The sequence below is a fragment of the Myxine glutinosa genome, chromosome 1, assembly GCF_964187855.1.
Source record: "Myxine glutinosa chromosome 1, kmMyxGlut1.1, whole genome shotgun sequence".
Classification (NCBI taxonomy): domain Eukaryota; kingdom Metazoa; phylum Chordata; class Myxini; order Myxiniformes; family Myxinidae; genus Myxine; species Myxine glutinosa.
The window spans coordinates 328,991,816-329,013,889 of NC_136261.1; the positions used below are offsets into that span (position 1 = coordinate 328,991,816).

A 22,074-nucleotide genomic window follows, 5' to 3' on the forward strand; every position below is an offset into this window, starting at 1 on the left:
AGTTCCAAATTGCCTCTGGAAGCAACGTCAGCACAACCACTGTTCGTCGGGAGCTTCATGAAATGGGTTTCCATGGCCGAGCAGCCACACACAAGCCTAAGATCACCATGCACAATGCCAAGCGTCGGCTGGAGTAGTGTAAAGCTCGCCGCCATTGGACTCTGGAGCAGTGGAAATGCGTTCTCTGGAGTGATGAATCATGCTTCACCATTTGGCAGTCCGACGGATGAATCTGGGTTTGGCGGATGCCAGGAGAACGCTATCTGCCTGAATGCATAGTGCCAACTGTAAAGCCTGGTGGAAGAGGAATGGGGCTGTTTTTCATGGTTCAGGCTAGGCCCCTTATTTCCAGTGAAGGAAAATCTTAACGCTACAGCATACAATGACATTCTAGACAATTGTGCGCTTCCAACTTTGTGGCAACAGTTTGGAGAAGGCCCTTTCCTGTTTCAGCATGACAATCAATGCCCCCGTGCAGAAAGCGAAGTCTATATAGAAATGGTTTGTCGAGATCGGTGTGGAAGGGTGACTTGACTGGCCTGCACAGAGCACTGACCTCAACCCCATCGAACACCTTTGGGATGAATTGGAACGCCGACTGCAAGCCAGGCCGAATCGCCCAACATCAGTGCCCGACCTCACTAATGCTGTTGTGGCTGAATGGAAGCAAATCCCCGCAGCAATGTTCCAACATCTCATGGAAAGCCTTCCGAGAAGAGTGGAGGCTGTTACAACAGCAAAGGGGGGACCAACTCCATATTAATACCCATGATTTTGGAATGAGATGTTCGATGTTCGGGTGTCCACATACTTTTGGTCATGTAGTGCATTTCTGCAATAAAGATCATCAGATTGAACATTGTAACAAGTGTTCAAAGTCACCCTACTTCATGGTACAGCTGGACGCCACTATTTGTGGGATCCGTGTATTCATGGTTGATAAAATGCGACATGTTTCTCTATTCGCGGAAAAGTGTCCGGCAAATTTGCGGTTTCTTTTCTATTCGCGGCCATGTTCCACGAAATTGCGGGGTTTTTTTTCCGATTCGCGGCCATGTTCTGTGAATTCGCGATTATTTTTTTCCTCTATTCGCGGCCGTGTTCGCAGTTTTTCAGAGGCGCAAAAAAAAAATTCACGAGCCGTTATCTTGACACATTTACAAAACCCATTTTTCACTAGCCATGCATAAAGCAGCTGGACTTATGTACGCAAAAAAAAACATCTACGAGCCGCGAGCATGACCTGCTTATACATTCACTGCTGTGTGATTTGCGTTTTCATGGCTTTTGTGGCCGCAAATTTTAGCCGGACTATAATCGAGAGCTTTGCAGAATGTTCCGCCAGCTGCGAAAACAAGTCATCCTCCGTGAGTTATAGAATGCAAATGCTTCATTAAATCTATTATTGAAATTAGCAGATAGGCTCAATACAGCATCATCCGATAACATCCCTCACAAACAATGTCCAGGGTATTCACCCCTCCTGCAGCTACCCACAATGCTCGCTTTCCTACATATACCGACTGTGTCTTGGGTCTCGCTCATCCTTCTCGTCCTGTTGCTTAGACCTGCGTTTTTGACTCTCGCTCTACTCATCATTCAATCATGGCCCCCAAGTGCAAGACCACTGCCGCCGGAGATGCGTCGACTACCAAGAGGCAGAAGAAAGTGATGAGGCTGAGTCAGAAAGTGGAGCTGCTGGACTGGCTTTCGAGAGGAGAGAGTGCAGCCTCTGTGGGCAAGCATTATAGTGTCAACGAATCCACCGTTCACAACATACAGAAGAAAGAGAAGGCGATTCGTGAGAGAGTTTCAGTGAGCGCTGTATTGAGTACGAAGGTGGTCACCCATATTTGGAATGTCCACATGGAAAGGATGGAGAAGACTCTCAGAATATGTATCGAGGACAACATGCAGACAAGGGACTTCATGCTGAAAACCATGATGCTGAACCGTTCCCTAAAGCCGATCAAGGAGGACAAGTTGGAGGCCATTCCAAAGGTTTCCAAGGAGGAGGAGGTGGGTCGTGATGAGGAAGATGTGCCGAGGTCCAACCTCACAGTCCAGTTCCTGGGCGAGGTGCTGCAGGACATGCGGGCAATTGCCGACAGGGTGCAAGACGCTGACCCAGTCGTGGCACGGTACCACAAGTTCAAGAGGGGCTTGGATGATGTGCTGCTCCTGTATAAAGAGCTACATCAAAATGTTGGACAATCTGTCAGGCAGCTCCCCATTACCGATTTCTTCAGCCCTGCTCCCTCCACATCAAGACCATCAACACCCTCTCCTGTGTTCCTCTCAGCGTCCTCACCAGCATCCTCAGCAGCGTCCTCACCTTCTCCTACCTCTCCCTTAGTGCACGATTTTTCTGCGCCATCATTTGGGTCGCCCTCAAAGTTCGAGGAATTCATGGGATTTTAATTCATCACCATCATCATCATCATCATTATTATCATCATCATCAGCATTTGAAAGTTGCGTGTGTTTGTAAAATAAAAATTTTAAACTGTACATGATGGTGTTGTGTTTTTTTAACTTTCATGGTACGGTATGGTTAAGCACTTTTAATAAACTGTAAATGCATTCCTTCAATAAATTGGAAATGGTACCTGATGTTGATGTTTTTAATTTTTTTTTGTACGCATTTTTTGTGAAACTGTAATCATGTGCATTTGCGGTCGAAAACATTTTGAACTTTAAAAAATTTCCTCGATGAATCAAGAACCGCCGAGAGCCTACAACATCTGCCCCTTTTCCCCATTGAAACAATGTCGCAGCATACATTCACGGGATTCTCATTGACCTTCGTGGATTTTCCTCGACATTCGCGGGTTTTGTCTCACCATTTCCGGGACTTTCATCGACCTTCGCGGATTATCGTCGACATTCATGGATTTGCCTCACCATTCGCAGATTTTGCCTCGCCATTCGCAGTTTGTTCCTCTCTATTTGCGGATGTTTGTGACTCGGGAACCTATCCCTCTCTTTTTCCATTGAAACAATGCCCCCATATTCATGGTTTCGCAATTTGCAGGATTTTCCAGGAACGTATCCACCATGAATAGCGGGGTCCCACGGTATTTCTAATGCACTGAATAATATGCACATGAGTGTGAAAGACAAATTCCATGGTGGCACAACAGATGTGCACCACCACCATCAGCAACTATACACTACGAGGTATACCTCAGTCAAAACAATCCTTAAAAAATTCTACTGTAACAAAATCTAGTTCAGTGCATGAACTGAAGGCTTTTGTCATGAATTGTACAAGTGCATCCACACTCACTGTGGCCATGTCTATTGCTGCAGTTGCTTCATCCATGATGAGAATTGTGCTTTTTCGTACAAATGCGCGAGCCAAGCAGAACAGCTGTCTTTGACCGACACTGAAGTTCTCTCCACCCTCGGTAACTGGTGTGTCTGCAAAAGGACAAACACATTGCCACATGCACTTTGAATAGGACTAAGAGCCAAAGTTGTAAAATCTCCGAGATTACTGAAATGGTCTGCATGTTCAGTGAAAAAAAAATACAAGACCCAAGCTGTCAGTAACATTGCTCAGAGTATATCATGTTATGCTGCTGACGTTCACAGCATATTGATATATCGTGTCGGAGGCTCAAAGAAGAGCTGACTTAAATCACATGTAAAATGTGGCATAACCCATAAAAGATAAATAACATCAATCTACATAATATTTGAGTTTGGGTTCATGCACAATCTTGTGAATCAAGTGCTCTGACATGGACATTGATTTTGCCACCCAACATAATTTATTCTGATTCTGATGTATCCTACTCTGCTACAGTGCGTTGGTGCTGACGAAGCAGTTTATTGGCAAGTGTTATATTGGGTGGTTTGCCATTGCCTTCTCATAAATAGTTAGGGCAGGATTTGTAATTTCGCCATGGTGCCGGCAATAACTTGCCTACTCTTCGTGAAGGACATTGGGGGATCTTTAATGCACACCAATATATCTGGCAGACAGGACGCAGGGTTAAACGTCCATCGGAGGGACAGCACACATATTGATGAATCACCCTGCCTCACCAGGATGCCAGTTTGTATCTGGGTGTGGATTCTAACCCAGACTAGACATATTGGAGGCGAGTGTGGATACCTCAAGGCCATCCTGCCAGCGAACATCATTACCTCCGCCACCAAAGGTGGATGGAGGTTATGTTTTCACCTCTGTCTGTTTGGATGTCTCTCCGTTTGTCTGTCTGTTTGTTTGTGAACAGAATATCTCAAAAGGTTGTGGACGGATTCGGACGAAATTTGGCAGAGATATAGCGTATGTGACAAGGACGAAATGATTAGATTTTGGTGCGGCTACGAGAATTATTTAAGTGATTCTTCACCATTGGAAGATCGGGCCAAAAACGAAACATAGCAGGATATCTCAAAAAGTTGTGGAGGGATGATTTTGATTAAATGTGATTCTGTATTGTGATTTTCTGGTCTACTCTAGGATACAAAACGTAAACTGTTCACCTGGCGGAGGTATGCTTTCTACTGAGTGCCGTTCTAGTTACCTTCGCAAAAGCGGAAGGTTATGTTTTGATCGCTGTGTATTTATTTGTATGTCTGTGTGTGTGTGTGTGTGTGTGTGTATGTTATTCGCATAACTCAAAAAGTATTCAACCGAATTGCATGAAATTTGGTGGGATGATTGGTTATTATACGGGACACATTTGATTAGATTTTGGGAGCAATCGGGTCAAAGGTCAAGGTCAAGGTCACGAAAAGGTCAAAATCGTATTTTTACCATAGCGCGGTCAATTTTTATCCAATTGGCATGCAACTAATGCCAAAATGTTCAGAATTCAATGCCCGATCTTGTGATATACGACATGACCCAGTGAAGACATTACCCTTGTTAGCGGTTGGGGGTCAAAGGTCAGGGGGGTCACGACCTTGCAAAATGTGCGTTTTTTGTCATAACTCGGTCAATTCTTATCCGATTTGCATGAAATCAGCACCAAACTGTTCACTGTTCTGTTCCCTACACTCCCATGCCAAGTACAGAACAGTAGCTGCGGCGAAGGTATGCGCTCTACCGAGTGCCCGTTCTAGTTTATAGCTGTTTCTTTTTTTCTGTAACCGAGGAAGCTCATTCCAGACATAAATAAATACAGTGCCCATTCTGGGATCTCAAATATTTTGTAAACAATGCACCTTCTATCAAAAAATAAAGGTACACTTCAAGGAAAGAAAGGTACAGTCGTGGCCAAAAGTATTGGCATCCTTGCACTTTTTTCAAATAATACACCATTTCTTCCAGAAAATTGTTGAAATAAAAAAAATATTTTGGTATCCACACATGTATTTCTTTGGTTTGTAGTGGAGCAAAACAAAAAAAAAGCTGAAAGAATTACTAAATCTTAGCTTATTCCACACAGAAATCCAAAAATGGCCCGGACAATATTATTGACATCTTTAGAAGTTGTAAGAAATAATAATTCGATTTCAAGCAGGTGATTCTCCTTTACTTTGGAATTGAACTCACCTATGGTGAGTTGCAGGTGCCTGCAATATAAAAATAAATAGCACCGCAAAGCGGGCGTAACCCCTCAGCCCATGCATGGTGAAAGGAAGCCGTGGCATCCATATTGAAAATCGCAGCACGCCCATTTTCGAAAGGAACCTTCCTCTACTCAACCCCAACACACACTGCACAAATGGATTTAATCTGACAAGCCGATCTGCTCGAAATTGATGGAAACCAATTTCAAGATGGCTGCCGTGGCGGCCCTATTGAAAATCGCAGCGCGCCCATTTTCGAGAGGAACCTTCCTCTACTCAAACCCAACACACACAGCAAAATTGGTTTAATCGGACAAGCCATTCTGCTCGAAATTGACGGAAACCAATTTCAAGATGGCTACCGTAGCGGCCATATTGAAAATCGCAGCGCACCCATTTTCGAAAGGAACCTTCCTCTACTCAACCCCAACACACACTGCAAAAATGAATTGAATCGGACAAGTCGTTATGCTCGAAATTGACGGAAACCAAAAGTTGACGGACGCCCGGATGGCTGCCGTGGTGGCCATATTGAAAATCGCAGCGCACCCATTTTCGAAAGGAACTTTCCTCTACTCAACCCCAACACACACTGCAAAAAAGGATTTAATCGGACAAGCCGTTCTGCTCGAAATCGACGGAAACCAAAAGTTGACGGAAGCCCGGACACCCACCCGGACGACGCCCGTGACGACAATACCCCTTAGCCCAATTTGGGCTGAGGGGTGATTACTCATTCAACCAGTTTGAATGGAGAAAAGGAGTCATTCTGCTGTTTTGTTTCGCTGTGTGTACCACAGTGGGCATGGAGAAAATAAAGAAAACCAAAGAATTGTCTGAGTAAGTCAGACATACGATTATAGCCAAGCATGGACAATCTCAAGGCTACAAGTCTATCTCCAGAGACCTTGATGTTCCTGTGTCCACCGTACGCAATGTTATCCGGAGGTTTAAGGCCCATGGCACTGTATCCAACCTCCCTGGTCGCGGCCGCAAGAGAAAACTTGATCGAAGATTGCAGCAAAGGGTTGTTCGAATGGTGGAGAAAGCACCTCAATCAACTGCCAAACAGATTCAAGCTGACCTTCGGAGACAAGGTACGACAATTTTAAACTTGCAACATCCGTCGCCAAATCAATGAAAGTGGGTTCTGTGGTGGGAGACCCAGGAGGACCCCACTGCTGAGAGAGAGATATAAGAAAGCCTGACTGGAGTTTTCCAAAACACTCCTGAACAAGCCAAAATCCTTCTGGGAGAATGTCATGTGGAAGATGAGACCAAATTAGAGCTTTTTGGTAAAGCACATCATCTCTATGTTTACAGAGAACAAAATGAAGCCTTCAAAGAAAAGAACACCTTCCCTGCAGTCAAACATGGAGGAGGCTCAGTGATGTTTTGGGGTTGCTGTGCCGCTTCTGGCACTGGGTGCCTTGAATATGTGAATGAAATCCGGAGATTACAAAGGCATTTTGGAGTGCAATGTTCAACCTAGTGTCAGAAAGCTGGGTCTCCTTCAAAGGTCATGGGTCTTGCAGCAGGACAATGACCCCAAACACACTTCAAAAAGCACCCAGAAATTGTTCAAGACAAAACTCTGGACTGTTCTGAAGTGGCCAGCAACGAGTCCAGATCTAAATCTCACTGAACACCTGTGGGGAGATGTGAAAACAGCAGTTGGGAGTCCTAGCAGTGTCCATGCGTTTTATACCTCCCAACGATAGAAACCCTTATGTCATTTACTCATTCTGTTTTAGTCAATGTAGTGAAATCGTATTCGTACTGAACCCGGGGTGATGCTCGCTGCTCGTTGACACCGCTAGGGGCGTGACTATAAGACCCGCTGCTGCGGACGGTGCTCCGAGACTTCTCCTGTGACACGTTACATCTGGTAGACTCGCTAACGGTACGCCAGCATAGAATATCCAGCTTGCTTGCATTGAATGTTATGAATGGTCCCATGTGATGCCACATCGTATACTTATTGCCTTTCCTGCATTACAGGATGATGTCATGATGTAAATGGAATTAAACCACAAGTTGGACTAAAGTTGTGTGGACCTGATTGGTTTTCCACAACACTTAATTCCATTTATATCTACCGACATGGCTGGCAACAAGACGCTGGCGGTTGCCGTATTCTGCGCCGACCCGCAAGCCCCGGATGGTGGCTTGCAACTGAAGCACTGGCTCAGAACATTGGAGAATCATTCGAGGAGCCTGAGACCGCGCCGACGGCTGCCGCGAAGCTAGCAACGCTTCATTCCAAAATCGACTACAAGGTGTACAATTCCATCGCTCAATTCGCGACGTATGACCTCTCGATCGCGGAGCTCAAACGGCTGTACATAAAGGAAAAAAGCCCGGTGTATGCACGATATTTGCTGCTAACGCGACGTCAGCAACCCAACGAGGCGATGGACCACTATGCCCAGGAGCTCCGGCAGCTCTTGCTGGACAGCATCAAGGAGCCACGGACTCCCGCGCAGGCACAGGATGATCTTCTTTTAGATGCCTTTATTGCAGGGGTCTCCTCCCAGGAACTACGGCTCAAGCTCCTAGAGAAGACCGACCTGACCTTCGCTACGGCACTCGAGCAAGGGAAAGTATACACCGAAGCGCGGATGCAATCGAACACCTATGATCGCACGCGCCTCTGGGCGGGCACTACACTACACGCCCGGCCGGAGAGTGCTACCGCCGAGGACGCGGACCTGCTCGCGGAACTCCGGGATGCTCCGGAGGAAGACCCAGTCCTGACGGCTGCCGCTACGGCCAGACCCAAGGCCTTACGCGGGGCCGCATGCTTTTTCTGTGGGGGGCCACGCCATGCCCGGCCCGTGTGTCCGGCACGAGACGCTATATGCCATTTGTGCTCGCAAAAGGGACATTACGCGAAAGTGTGCAGGAAAACGGCAGGCGGCTCAATGAATCGCGCGGTCGCGGTCGCGGCGACCTTGAATGGGCTCATTGCGGAGCCTGCGAGCCGAGCCCGAAACCCGGCGCCTTACCCGTCTTCGAAGGGGAGGGCCCCTCTCTGCGGGCCCCTGGGCGCTCAGACGTCCTTGGCGGGCGTCACCGGACAGCCACCACAGTCTCATCCTCAATCGGGCACGAAGTACGTGTCCTTGACCAAACTCCGGGCCACGCAAGGGGCTTTGAAGCCTCGCCAAGCCCCAGCGGAACGTTCTCCTCGTGTCGTCCACGAGCTAACGGTGGCCCTCACCCCGGAAAAGGCGATTTCGAATACTACGGAGGCCTTTTCCTGCCAAAAGTGTCAAAAGGCGTTTTCAAATACTACGGAGGCCTTTTCCCGTCAGAATTGTCAGATTTTGAATCGCGAAACACCGGAATGCTTGGGAAAGCCCTCTGATGGCATTAATGGATTCCCCATGGACAACGCATACTCCGGCCACGACCGCAAAACTGCTGCTGGCATAGGATCCACCCGCGAGGCTTGTCCGACCCATTCGGGGGGTTCAGTCCCACTCCCAGCAGCCTCGTCTGGCCTGGCTCAAGCCCTTATTCCCCTCATGGTCGAAGGCCATTGTGTTCGGGCCTTGGTGGATACAGGGTCTACGGATAGTTTTATCGACCAGCGACTTGTGCTCAGGCATGGATGGCGGATCTGGAGGTCTACGAGACGGATCTTCATGGCTTCCCAGGGGCTTCGACTCAGCACGAAGGGGGAATGCCGATTGAAACTCGTGCTAAAGGGACGGGTTTTTCCTGATGTACACCTTATGGTTTTACCCGCTTTATGTGCTGATATTCTGTTAGGACACGATTTTCTTAAGCTGCATGGACGTCTGGTAATGGAGTTTTGTGGGCCTGACGCGCTTGTTGTGGGGGCGGACGACGCGCTTGCGGTGTGCGCCCTAGCACAAATGGACATCCAGCCGCTTTCGCTGTTCCCCAATCTAACCTCCGACTGTACCCCTGTCGCGGTGAAATCACGGCGCTACTCTCACACAGACATGCAATTCATTGCGGATGAAACGGCTCAGCTCTTGAAAGACGGCATCATAGAACCTAGCAGGTCGCCGTGGCGCGCCCAGGTCTTGGTGGTGCGCAGCGAGGCCCACCGCAGACGCATGGTAATCGACTATTCCCAAACGATTAACCGCTTTACACAGCTGGATGCCTACCCCCTTCCGGGGATGGACGCGCTGGTGCAACAGGTGTCCCAGTATTCGGTCTATAGCACTCTCGATCTCCGTAGTGCGTACCACCAGATCCCTATCTCTAGGGCGGATCGTATCTATACCGCTTTTGAGTCAGGGCAGCGGTTGTACCAATTTACGCGATTGCCTTTTGGGGTAACGAACGGGGTCGCTTGTTTCCAGAGGGCCATGGATGACCTCATTGCGCGGGAGCACTTAACCGATGTTTTCGTCTACCTCGATAATCTTACGGTTTGTGGATATGACCAAGGGCACCATGATGCTAATCTGAAGCGCTTCCTTGAGGTCGCGCAGAGGTATCACTTAACTATGAACGAGGATAAGTGCCAATACTCCCTACGCACGATAGATCTTCTGGGGTACACCGTGACCCATGGCTCTGTCGCTCCGGATAAGGAGCGTCTGCGACCTTTGCTCGACATGGCCCCTCCCTGTGATTGGGCGTCCCTGAAGCGCGCCCTCGGGCTATTCGCCCATTACTCCAAATGGGTGCAAAATTTCTCCGCGAAACTTCGCCCCCTCGTGGCCTGCGACACCTTCCCACTGAGTCCGGCCGCATTGGCGGCCTTTGAAGGCCTTAAGGCCGACATCGCCCGAGCCGCCGTGGCGACAATCGACGAGAGCGGCTCTTTCGTCCTCGAAAGTGACGCCTCGGATCAGGCCATCGCGGCGACCCTCTCCCGAGGGGGGCGTCCCGTGGCTTTCTTTTCACGGACTCTTACCACCGCTGAGCGGAGACACTCGTCCGTCGAAAAGGAAGCGTATGCGATCGTCGAGTCTATTCGGCGATGGCGCCTGTACTTACTCGGGCGGTGCTTCCAAATCATTACGGACCAGCAAAGCGTTGCGTTCATGTACGACACCTTACACGCCCAGCGCATTAAGAATGAGAAAATCACTCGCTGGCGTATCGAACTCGCCGACTTCTGTTACACCATCAAATATCGCCCGGGGAAGGATAACCGGGCCGCCGATGCCTTATCACGACCGGCTACATGCACGGGTATCACCTCTTTGGAGGGCCTACGGGTGCTGCATGCCACTGCGGGCCATCCCGGCGTAACGCGTTTCGCTCATTTTGTGCGGCGTGGCAATCTCCCATACTCGATTGACGATATCCACCGTATCTGTCGCGACTGCGCTATCTGCGCGGAAATCAAACCGCGTTTCTATAACCCTCCCATGGGGACTCTGGTTAAGGCTACGCGACCGTGGGAACGCTTGGCGATGGATTTCAAGGGCCCATTGCCGGTGTCGAGCGGCTCTCGCTATCTGCTCACTATCGTCGATGAGTACTCGCGATTCCCCTTTGCTTATACGTGCGCGGACATGACTGCTGCCACGGTGATGCGATGCTTACAGAACTTGTTCTCAATGTTCGGGTACCCGGCCTATGTCCATACCGACTGGGGTGCGGTCTTCTTGTCTCAGGAGGTGCGCGGCTATCTGCTCCAAAATAACATTGCTTCTAGTTACACCACGCCGTACAGACCCCAGGCTAATGGGCAGATCGAACGCTTCAACGGGATTATCTGGAGGGCCGTCATGCTCAACCTCCGGACCCTCGGCCGGGGCCTCGATAAATGGGCTTGGTCGCTACCTGCGGCGTTGAACTCGATCAGGGCTCTCCTGTGTACGGCAACCAACCAAACTCCCCACGAGCGACTTTTCCACCACCCCAGGAGCACGGGGTGTATACGGTCTTTGCCCAGTTGGCTCGCTGGGCCCGGGCCGGCCTACCTTAAATGGGCGGTTCGCGCGAGCAAGTACGACCCCCTAGTGGACAAAGTGCAGATTCTCCAGGCTAATCCTGAGCATGCTCGTGTGATGACGACTGATGGCCGTGAGACTACTGTCTCCGTCCGTCACCTTGCCCCATGCGGGGTCGCCGACCTGAGTAGGGAATCGGACGGACCGACCGAACCCATCTATGAGACTATGGCCTCTCCCGACGCTCCCATCGCCGAAAGTCTACCGCCTCTCCCCTCGCCGGGTCTACCTGGGCCCGACGACTTGGAGTTACCCCCTTCGTCACCCGACCCTGATGGCGCCTCCGACGCCGGGGACACAGGGATACGTGATGCCGTACCCGGGGAATTTCGGACGCGTGCTGGCAGAGAAATTCGCCGCCCGGCCCGATACGGTTGGGTCGACTGATGTTCCGCACCCTGTTCGTGCTGACGCTCGCTCGCTTCTAGCCGCACCGCCGTATAATTCTGACGGGGGGGGGGGGGGGGGGAGAATGTAGTGAAATCGTATTCGTACTGAACCCGGGGTGATGCTCGCTGCTCGTTGACACCGCTAGGGGCGTGACTATAAGACCCGCTGCTGCGGACGGTGCTCTGAGACTTCTCCTGTGACACGTTACATCTGGTAGACTCGCTAACGGTACGCCAGCATAGAATATCCAGCTTGCTTGCATTGAATGTTATGAATGGTCCCATGTGATGCCACATCGTATACTTATTGCATTTCCTGCATTACAGGATGATGTCATGATCTAAATGGAATTAAACCACAAGTTGGACTAAAGTTGTGTGGACCTGATTGGTTTTCCACAACAGTCAATATCTCTATATTTTCATTCCAAACAGCATCATTCATCATTCCAATCACAAATTGATACTCTATTATTAATACAGTATATCAAAATATAATGTTAAATCACGATTGCATTGAGATATTATCAAACCAGCGAACCGTTATCATCTGTTCACTTCTGGATTTAGGAGCAAGATCTGTGTTGATCACATTTCAAAATCATAATTGTATTTAGCAATTTCTGAAATCTACATACCTTACGACACCTGCTGGGCCACCAAAATGTTCCACAAAGCATTATTATATTTCCTTTTAGTAAAATATGCAACTGTAATGGTTACTAAACACTGTCCCTCTGTCATGTGACCAGATGCTCAGCTCTGATTGGTTGACGTTTGTGAGGGACATACATACATACACCGGACGGACAGATAAATGCTATTCAGGGCTATGCCGTAAAAAACAAAATCTTATCCGAACAAAAAAAAACAAATCCAAACAAGAACAGTAGGAAGCCAAATAATAATAACAATAATAGTAACATACTACCCAGCCGCCTAAGTGCTTTCATTCTTCATTTCTTTTTTCTCTCACTATAGCCTCATTTTGCATTAATTTATGCCACCCATTTTGGAAACATGGTGCAGTGTATTAATAAGGCCTAACTTAAATGTATGCTGCATGGTTCCAATTTCCCAAATGGTTTAATGAATCTTCCAGTTTTTACAATGCTTTTGCACACTCAATTGGCTCAAAGTTACATGGACCAGTACAGTGAAGTCTTGTTTTATGCTGACAGTGGTGTGATATATTTGGGACTCTCGGGCAACCACATGTCAGATCAAATGCTTTCCTTTGGAAGGAAATAAATGCAAAATAAGATTATTCATTCTCTAGCCCTTTTCCATCAGTTAACTTTGTGTGGGCAGTCTCTACGACAACTCTTTAACAGCTACAATCATTCCCACATTCCTGAGTGATCAGCCAAGGAAGGTTTCCGTCCTAATGATTTTACGAAACAACTGGCTGGCCTGATGTTCGACTGAAGGTGGGAGAAATTTTGAATTCTTTCACAGTATCGACGATAACTCGTCTACTCTTCGGGAAAGCACCGTGGGATCAAAAACCTCCACCAAATAACACTAGCAGATAGGACACCCAGTCTAATTAATGCCTATCTGAAGAATAGCCCATGTTGTGATGCAATGCCCTGTCTGCAAAGCACCAATCAGACAGTTTATCATCGGGTCGGGAATCAAATCCAGACTAGACTCAGCTCAGAAACAAGTGCGCTAGTTAACGTACTATGGAGATTGCAGCAATTCAAATTATAACGAGAACAATGTGACTTTGTCGCCAATATGCCTCCGCATAGTCCCACAACGGGTAGATGACATTACTCTGCATATGTATGGGTAGGGGATCACGTCTGTGAAGTTTTGTGTTAATCGGATAAGGTCCGTTTTTCCATCCAAGATGGCTGTCAAACCACGTGACCTATGACATCATCATTTTCAAACTATATGCAACATTGCTGTTAGATTATATTTATAAAATTTTGCATCGATAGGGTGAGCGGTTTCAGAGATATAATTATTTAATATTTTCCTTCAATCCAATATGGCTGCCAAACCATGTGACCTATGATGTCATAAATTTAATATTTCAATACAAATGGGTCATAGATCATGTGTATGCAATTTCAGATATTTAGGATAAGGAATTCGATGAAAACATTCTTGGCTGGTATACCACTTCACCGATGATGTCATCATTATCAAGCTTTTGTTCCCCATTGGGAATGCTTGACATTGCCAAGTTTCAAATTTTTCCATGCAGCGGTTTCTGTTAAATAATTTTTTAATTACTTGCTTTTAATCTAAGATGGCTGCCATACCACGTGACATATGACGTCACAATTATCATAAAAACTGTGTATGGGTGTTACTCCTACACTGAAAGTTTCGTCTCAATCGGACATATGGTTGTTGAGAAAAACGAGGTTTAGCCCGGACGGACAGACAACCCGAAAACATAATGCCTCCGGAGAATGAGTCGGCAGAGGCACAAAAATAATTATCACAATGGGGTAGGTGAGTGAGCAGAACATTGGGTGGCAGGAATTAATGTGCAACAAAAGAATGTGGAATAAATAAATGTTCACAGAACATTCCTCAATGTACAGGCAGTCCCCGGGTTACGAACGAGTTCCGTTTTTAAGTCTGTCTGTAAGTCGAATTTGTATGTAAGTCGGAACAGTTACGTACGGTTCACATCTGGTGTCAATTAGTCAAATGTTTGTCTTACTATATAGTATATATTTTACCTAAAACATCTATAGGTATAAAAAACATGAAAGAAACATTTCTTAAACTGTTTAGATAGAAAAGAAAAGATAATGATTAAAGGTTAACACTTACTCTCGTTCCAATTGATGTCTTGCAAACCTTGAAACAAACACACCTTGATATATCTCTCCGAGAGGATGGACCTGGTGCTGGTCAATTTTCTTAAAGTAAACATAAAGGGTGGCTTGAACAGAGCTTTTCTTATATTTCTCTTGTCTACCACTCCCCTTATTATATACTTTGTGTGTCTGTTTGATTTTTTTTCTGTGTGTTAAATGTTAGCTCTTTCACGAGCCTCGATTCTGTATACAGTAAAAAAAACCCCAAAAAACAAACAAACTATTTTTTAAATAATAGGCTTTACGGAGGTCGGTACGTAAGTACGGGCGTTCATAAGTCGGGCGTTCATAACCCGGGGACTGCCTGTATTGAGTGTGCTGTGTAATAATAATATAATGTTATTTAAACCTTCCTGTTGGAAAATCAGAGCAACAATGAACGACCAAAATAAAGTGTTAAGAGTTGATTTGACTATAAATGCCACATGTAGACAAATAGTATAAAAGGTAGTGTGTAGCATGCATGGCCTATCATTAATAAAGTGCAATGAGTAGAGCAGTTGATGAGTTTACTTTTGTGTCCAGTTGTGAGAAGGCATACATTTTGCTGACTACGAATTATGTTCATGAGGCGGCCACATTCAAATATGCTACAGGGAACTTTTCTGCTGTTAATTATTTAAAATGATAATTTACTAACCTTATTCATTGTTTCTCTGAAAAAAAAATTGTATTTTTGCCTTTATTGTAAATATCACATTTTATTTGTGCCATTTTTATTTAGCTCCTGCCCTGACCCTGCAGCATTTCAGCAAGTTTCATGCTAGCTCTGTTCCAACACACTATAAGTCACTTGGGTATTAGATTGTTGTGTGGTCGTTTTGATCATGACACTGTGCAGTAGATGTTGTGTGCTGGCCTTCGAGCTGTCAGGTCTGGGATCCACTCTCAGCCCGACGATAAATCTTTCAGATTGGTGATTTGCAGGCAGGAAATTGCATCACAAAGTGCGCCGTCCCTCGGATTGACGTAAAGCTGGGTGTCCCCTCTGATAGCATTGGGTGGTGGATGTTAAATAGTCTAAGGTGTATTTTGACAAAGACTCAGCAAAATATCGCTGGCACCATTGACAAATCCCTAATTCCTGCCCTAAACCTGGAAGACAGTGGAGTGGCAACCCAGTTTTTGTACCTCACATTATTTCACAATTAATTTAATTTCTGGCCCTCCAACCCTATGGATATGGTTCGAGAAGGAGGAAAGGAAGAGTTAATGTTAAATTATATCGACTTGAAATTCTAATCGGATGATATATGAATGCTCGAACACCCTTTGCAAGCTCATTGCAAGTTATGCTTAACACGGGGGAATTATACTTCAGATGTTCTCACCTAGGCCTTCGGATAGGGCCGTGACCATGTTCTTCAATTGAGCAATCTCAAGTGCAGACCAAAGCAGGTCATCTTTGCACGTTCCTTCTGGGTCCAAATTGAACCTGTTTGGGAAGAATCAAAAGACATTTTACTCCAGGTAGTAAAATAAATGAATAAAAAAGGCGATGCTACTCCAAAATTAAACATTATCTTGACAGTTGATTCATGCAGGTAAGGACTTTTTAACTTTACTCAGTCTCACCTGCGCCCACAACTCACAACTCACAACACACAACACACAATGTAAATATACATTAAAATTAGTATCTGGTGTGAGGAGTAATAGTTTTGGAGGAATAGTCGTGGTATTGGTGGGTGGTGAGGGGAGGTAGTTGTATCAATAGATTTTACAATGGTTTACAATTACCTGATTGTTCCACTGAAGAGTACAGGGTCTTGCATGATTATAGACACCCGGGAACGCAGTGTGCTGAGCGGGATGTCTGTTATATCTTTGCCATCAACAATAATTTTACCTACATCAACAACATAAAAGAACCATAATGAGTTGGGGATAATTAATTGTGCTGCTATTCTCCTGCTATTTGACTCTTACAAGGATCTTAGGGAATGGGGGTGAAAAGGGGGTAGGTTAAACTCTCTGTCTCAGTCTGTTGCAACATAACAGCCATGATAAAGTTCAATGGCCCTTCACATCATGATAAAAAACCCTCTTTAATAAGACCAAATCCCCTAAAGTTCTCCTTTCTATTCAATACAGTATGCATAAACACGAGCAAGCTTTGCTGCATTACCTTCACAAATATCAAGCATTCTGAAGAAAGCCAGAGAAAGCGATGATTTCCCACTGCCTGTTCTGCCACATATTCCCACCTGTTAAAACAAGAACAAGAACCAAGATAGATTTACCACGATACATTTTCTAGATTAACAAGATAGATTTATCATGATACATTTTGTAATTTACCAGGACAGATTTATTAGCATACATTTTCTGGATTACCAAGATAGATTTACCACGATACATTTTCTAGATTAACAAGATAGATTTATCATTATACATTTTGTCATTTACCAGGATAGAATTATCAGTATACATTTTCTGGATTACCAAGATAGATTTACCACTATACATTTTGTAATTTACCAGGATAGATTTACCACGATACATTTTCTATATTAACGAGATAGATTTACCACGATACATTTTGTAATTTACTAGGGTAGATTTACGACGATACATTTTGTAATTTACTCGGATAGATTTACCACCATACATTTTGTAATTTACTGTGATAGATTTACCACTATACCAAGATAGATTTACCACGATACATTTTGTAATATACCAGGATAGATTTACCACTATTCCAAGATAGATTTACCACTATACATTTTGTAATTTACGAAGATAGATTTACTACTATACCAAGATAGATTTACCACCATACATTTTGTAATTCACTAGGATAGATTTACCACTATACCAAGATAGATTTACCATGATACATTTTGTAATTTACGAGGATAGATTTACTACTATACCAAGATAGATTTACCACTATACATTTTGTAATTTACTAAGATAGATTTACTACTATACCAAGATAGATTTACCACTATACATTTTGTAATTTACTAGGATAGATTTACTACTATACCAAGATAGATTTACCACGATACATTTTGTAATTTACAAGGATAGATTACTACGATACCAAGATAGATTTACCACGATACATTTTGTAATTTACTAGGATAGATTTACTACTATACCAAGATAGATTTACCACAATACATTTTGTAATTTACGAGGATAGATTTACTACTACACCAAGATAGATTTACCACGATACATTTTGTAATTTACGAGGATAGATTTACCACTATACCAAGATAGATTTACCACTATACATTTTGTAATTTACAAGGATAGATTTACTACTATACCAAAATAGATTTACCACGATACATTTTGTAATTTACGAGGATAGATTTACTACTATACCAAGATAGATTTACCACGATACATTTTGTAATTTACTAGGATAGATTTACTACTATACCAAGACAGACTTAACACGATACATTTTGTAATTTACTCGGATAGATTTACCACAATTCCAAGATAGATTTACCACTATACATTTTGTTATTTACTGGGATAGATTTACCACAATATATTTTGTAATTTACTAGGATAGATTTACCATCATACATTTTGTAATTTACGAGGATAGATTTACCACGATACCAAGATACATTTAGCACGATACATTTTGTAATTTGCTAGGATAGATTTACGACTATACCAAGATAGAATTACCATGATACATTTTCTCTATTAATGAGATAGATTTACCACGATACATTTTGTAATTTACGAGGATAGATTTACCACCATACATTTTGTAATTTACAAGGATACATTTACCACTGTACGTTTTGTAATTTACTCGGATAGATTTACCACCATACATTTTGTAATTTACGAGGATAGATTTACCACTATTCCAAGATAGATTTACCATTATACATTTTGTAATATAGCAGGATAGATTTACCAATATTCCAAGATAGATTTACCATTATACATTTTGTAATATACCAGGATAGATTTACCACTATTCCAAGATAGATTTACCATTATACATTTTGTAATTTACGAGGATAGATTTACCACTATACCAAGATAGATTTACCATGATACATTTTGTAATTTACGAGGATAGATTTACCACTACACCAACATAGATTTACCACGATACATTTTGTAATTTACTGGGATAGATTTACCACTATTCCAAGATAGATTTACCATTATACATTTTGTAATTTACTCGGATAGATTTACCACTATACCAAGATAGATTTACCACAATATATTTTGTAATTTACGAGGATGGATTTACTACTATACCAAGATAGATTTACCACGATACATTTTGTCATTTACGAGCATAGATTTGCCACTATACCAAGATAGATTTACCACCATACATTTTGTAATTTACTGGGATAGATTTACCACTATACCAAGATAGATTTACCACAATACATTTTGTAATTTACAAGGATATATTTACTACTATACCAAGATAGATTTACTGTTATACATTTTGTAATTTACTCGGGTGGCTTTACCACTGTACCAAGATAGATTTACCACGATACATTTTGTAATTTACTCGGATAGATTTACCACTACACCAAGATAGATTTACCATGATACATTTTGTAATTTACTTGGATAGATTTACCACTATACCAAGATAGATTTACCACGATACATTTTGTAACTTACAAGGATAGATTTTGCACTATACCAAGATAGATTTACCACGATACATTTTGTAATTTACTCGGAGAGATTTACCACTACAGCAAGATAGATTTACCACAATACATTTTGTAATTCACTAGGACAGATTTACCACTATTCCAAGATAGATTTACCACTATACATTTTGTAATTTACTCGGATAGATTTACCACTATACATTTTGTAATTTACTCGGATAGATTTACCACAATATATTTTGTAATTTACTAGGATAGATTTACCACTATACCAAGATAGATTTAGCACTATACATTTTGTAATTTACTAGGATAGATTTACCACTATACCAAGATAGAATTACCATGATACATTTTCTATATTAATGAGATAGATTTACCACGATACATTTTGTAATTTACGAGGATAGATTTACCACAATACATTTTGTAATTTACGAGGATACATTTGCCACTGTACGTTTTGTAATTTACTAGGATAGATTTACCACCATACATTTTGTAATTTACGAGGATAGATTTACCACGATACATTTTGTAATATACCAGGATAGATTTACCACTATTCCAAGATAGATTTACCATTATACATTTTGTAATATAGCAGGATAGATTTACCACTATTCAAAGATAGATTTACCATTATACATTTTGTAATATACCAGGATAGATTTACCACTATTCCAAGATAGATTTACCATGATACATTTTGTAATATACCAGGATAGATTTACCACTATTCCAAGATAGATTTACCATTATACATTTTGTAATTTACTCGGATAGATTTACCACGATACCAAGATAGATTTACCACGATACATTTTGTAATTTACTAGGATAGATTTACTACTATACCAAGATAGATTTACCACGATACATTTTGTAATTTACTAGGATAGATTTACCACTATACCAAGATAGAGTTACCACCATACATGTTGTAATTTACGAGGATAGATTTACCACTACACCAAGATAGATTTACCATGATACATTTTGTAATTTACTCGGATAGATTCACCAAGATACATTTTGTAATTTACTCGGATAGATTTACCACTATACCAAGATAGATTTGCCACGATACATTTTGTAATTTACGAGGATAGATTTACCACTATACCAACATAGATTTACCACGATACATTTTGTCATTTACTAGGATAGATTTACCACTATTCCAAGATAAATTTACCATTATACATTTTGTAATTTACTCGGATAGATTTACCACTATGCCAAGATAGATTTATCACTACTAGGGCATTGCCCGTACTATATCTATATCTAAAATTATATCCCCCCCCTCTATTTACATGAAATGGTTTGGTCCAAAGCGAACGGCTTCCGGAGTTTGGTAAAGAAATCGCCATCGCGTGCACAAACGCGCAGGAAAGCGAATGAATCGCAAATTCGTTTTTATTAGTTGTAAAACATAGTTTAACGCCAACATAGTTTGCAAACGTGAAATAAATGAATACGCTCTCAAATGTGCCATCCGAGGCAGAGTGTGCCCGCCACGTTCGGCACACGCGATCGTTCGCTGCTCTCTGATTGGTTGAATCGTTTTTTGGACATAGCTCGGTAAGTAATTGTCCGATTAATATGAAACCTTGAAAAGGCACATCCTCGGGTCCCCAGCAATATACCTGGCAAGTTTAAAGTATATCGGACCCGTGGTTGTCGAGAAACAGCGGTCACAGACAAACGTACAAACAGAGATTACTGGAATTATAGATAGATATATTTTGTAATCTACTCGGATAGATTTACTACTATACCAAGATAGATTTACCACGATACATTTTGTAATTTACTCGGATAGATTTACCACAATACCAAGATAGATTTACCACCATACATTTTGTAATTTACTTGGATAGATTTACCACTATACCAAGATAGATTTACCACAATACATTTTGTAATTTACTAGGATATATTTACCGTTATACATTTTGTAATTTACTCGGGTAGCTTTACCACTATACCAAGATAGATTTACCATGATACATTTTGTAATTTACTAGGATAGATTTACCACGACACCAAGATAGATTTACCATGATACATTTTGTAACTTACTAGGATAGATTTACCACTATACCAAGATAGATTTACCACGATACATTTTGTAATATACCAGGATAGATTTACCACGATACATTTTGTAATTTACTAGGATAAATTTACCACTATACCAAGATAGATTTACCACGATACATTTTGTAATTTACTCGGATAGATTTACCACTATACCAAGATAGATTTACCACGATACATTTTGTAATTTACGAGGATAGATTTACCACTATACCAAGATAGATTTACCACTATACCAAGATAGATTTACCATGATACATTTTGTAATTTACTAGGATAGATTTACCACGACACCAAGATAGATTTACCATGATACATTTTGTAATTTACTAGGATAGATTTACCACTATACCAAGATAGATTTACCACGATACATTTTGTAATTTACTAGGATAGATTTACCACTATACCAAGATAGATTTACCACAATACATTTTGTAATATACCAGGATAGATTTACCACGATACATTTTGTAATTTACTAGGATAAATTTACCACTATACCAAGATAGATTTACCACGATACATTTTGTAATTTACTTGGATAGATTTACCACGATACCAAGATAGATTTACCACGATACATTTTGTAATTTACGAGGATAGATTTACCACT

At 42.8% G+C, this 22,074-nt stretch overlaps 1 protein-coding gene across 2 annotated transcripts in view; it reads right to left on the bottom strand.

The window, feature by feature from the left end:
- LOC137411924 (ATP-binding cassette sub-family C member 8-like) overlaps positions 1-22,074 on the bottom strand; it is a 242,092-nt gene that overhangs the window by 7,991 nt on the left and 212,027 nt on the right. For both annotated transcript variants that reach the window (XM_068097203.2, XM_068097207.2), the window contains exons 33-36: positions 16,847-16,925; positions 16,459-16,567; positions 16,050-16,153; positions 3,290-3,423 (exon numbers count right to left, since the gene is read on the bottom strand). In XM_068097203.2, coding sequence (XP_067953304.2) covers positions 3,290-3,423; positions 16,050-16,153; positions 16,459-16,567; positions 16,847-16,925 — 426 coding nt within the window. The remainder of the gene's footprint in view (positions 1-3,289; positions 3,424-16,049; positions 16,154-16,458; positions 16,568-16,846; positions 16,926-22,074) is intronic.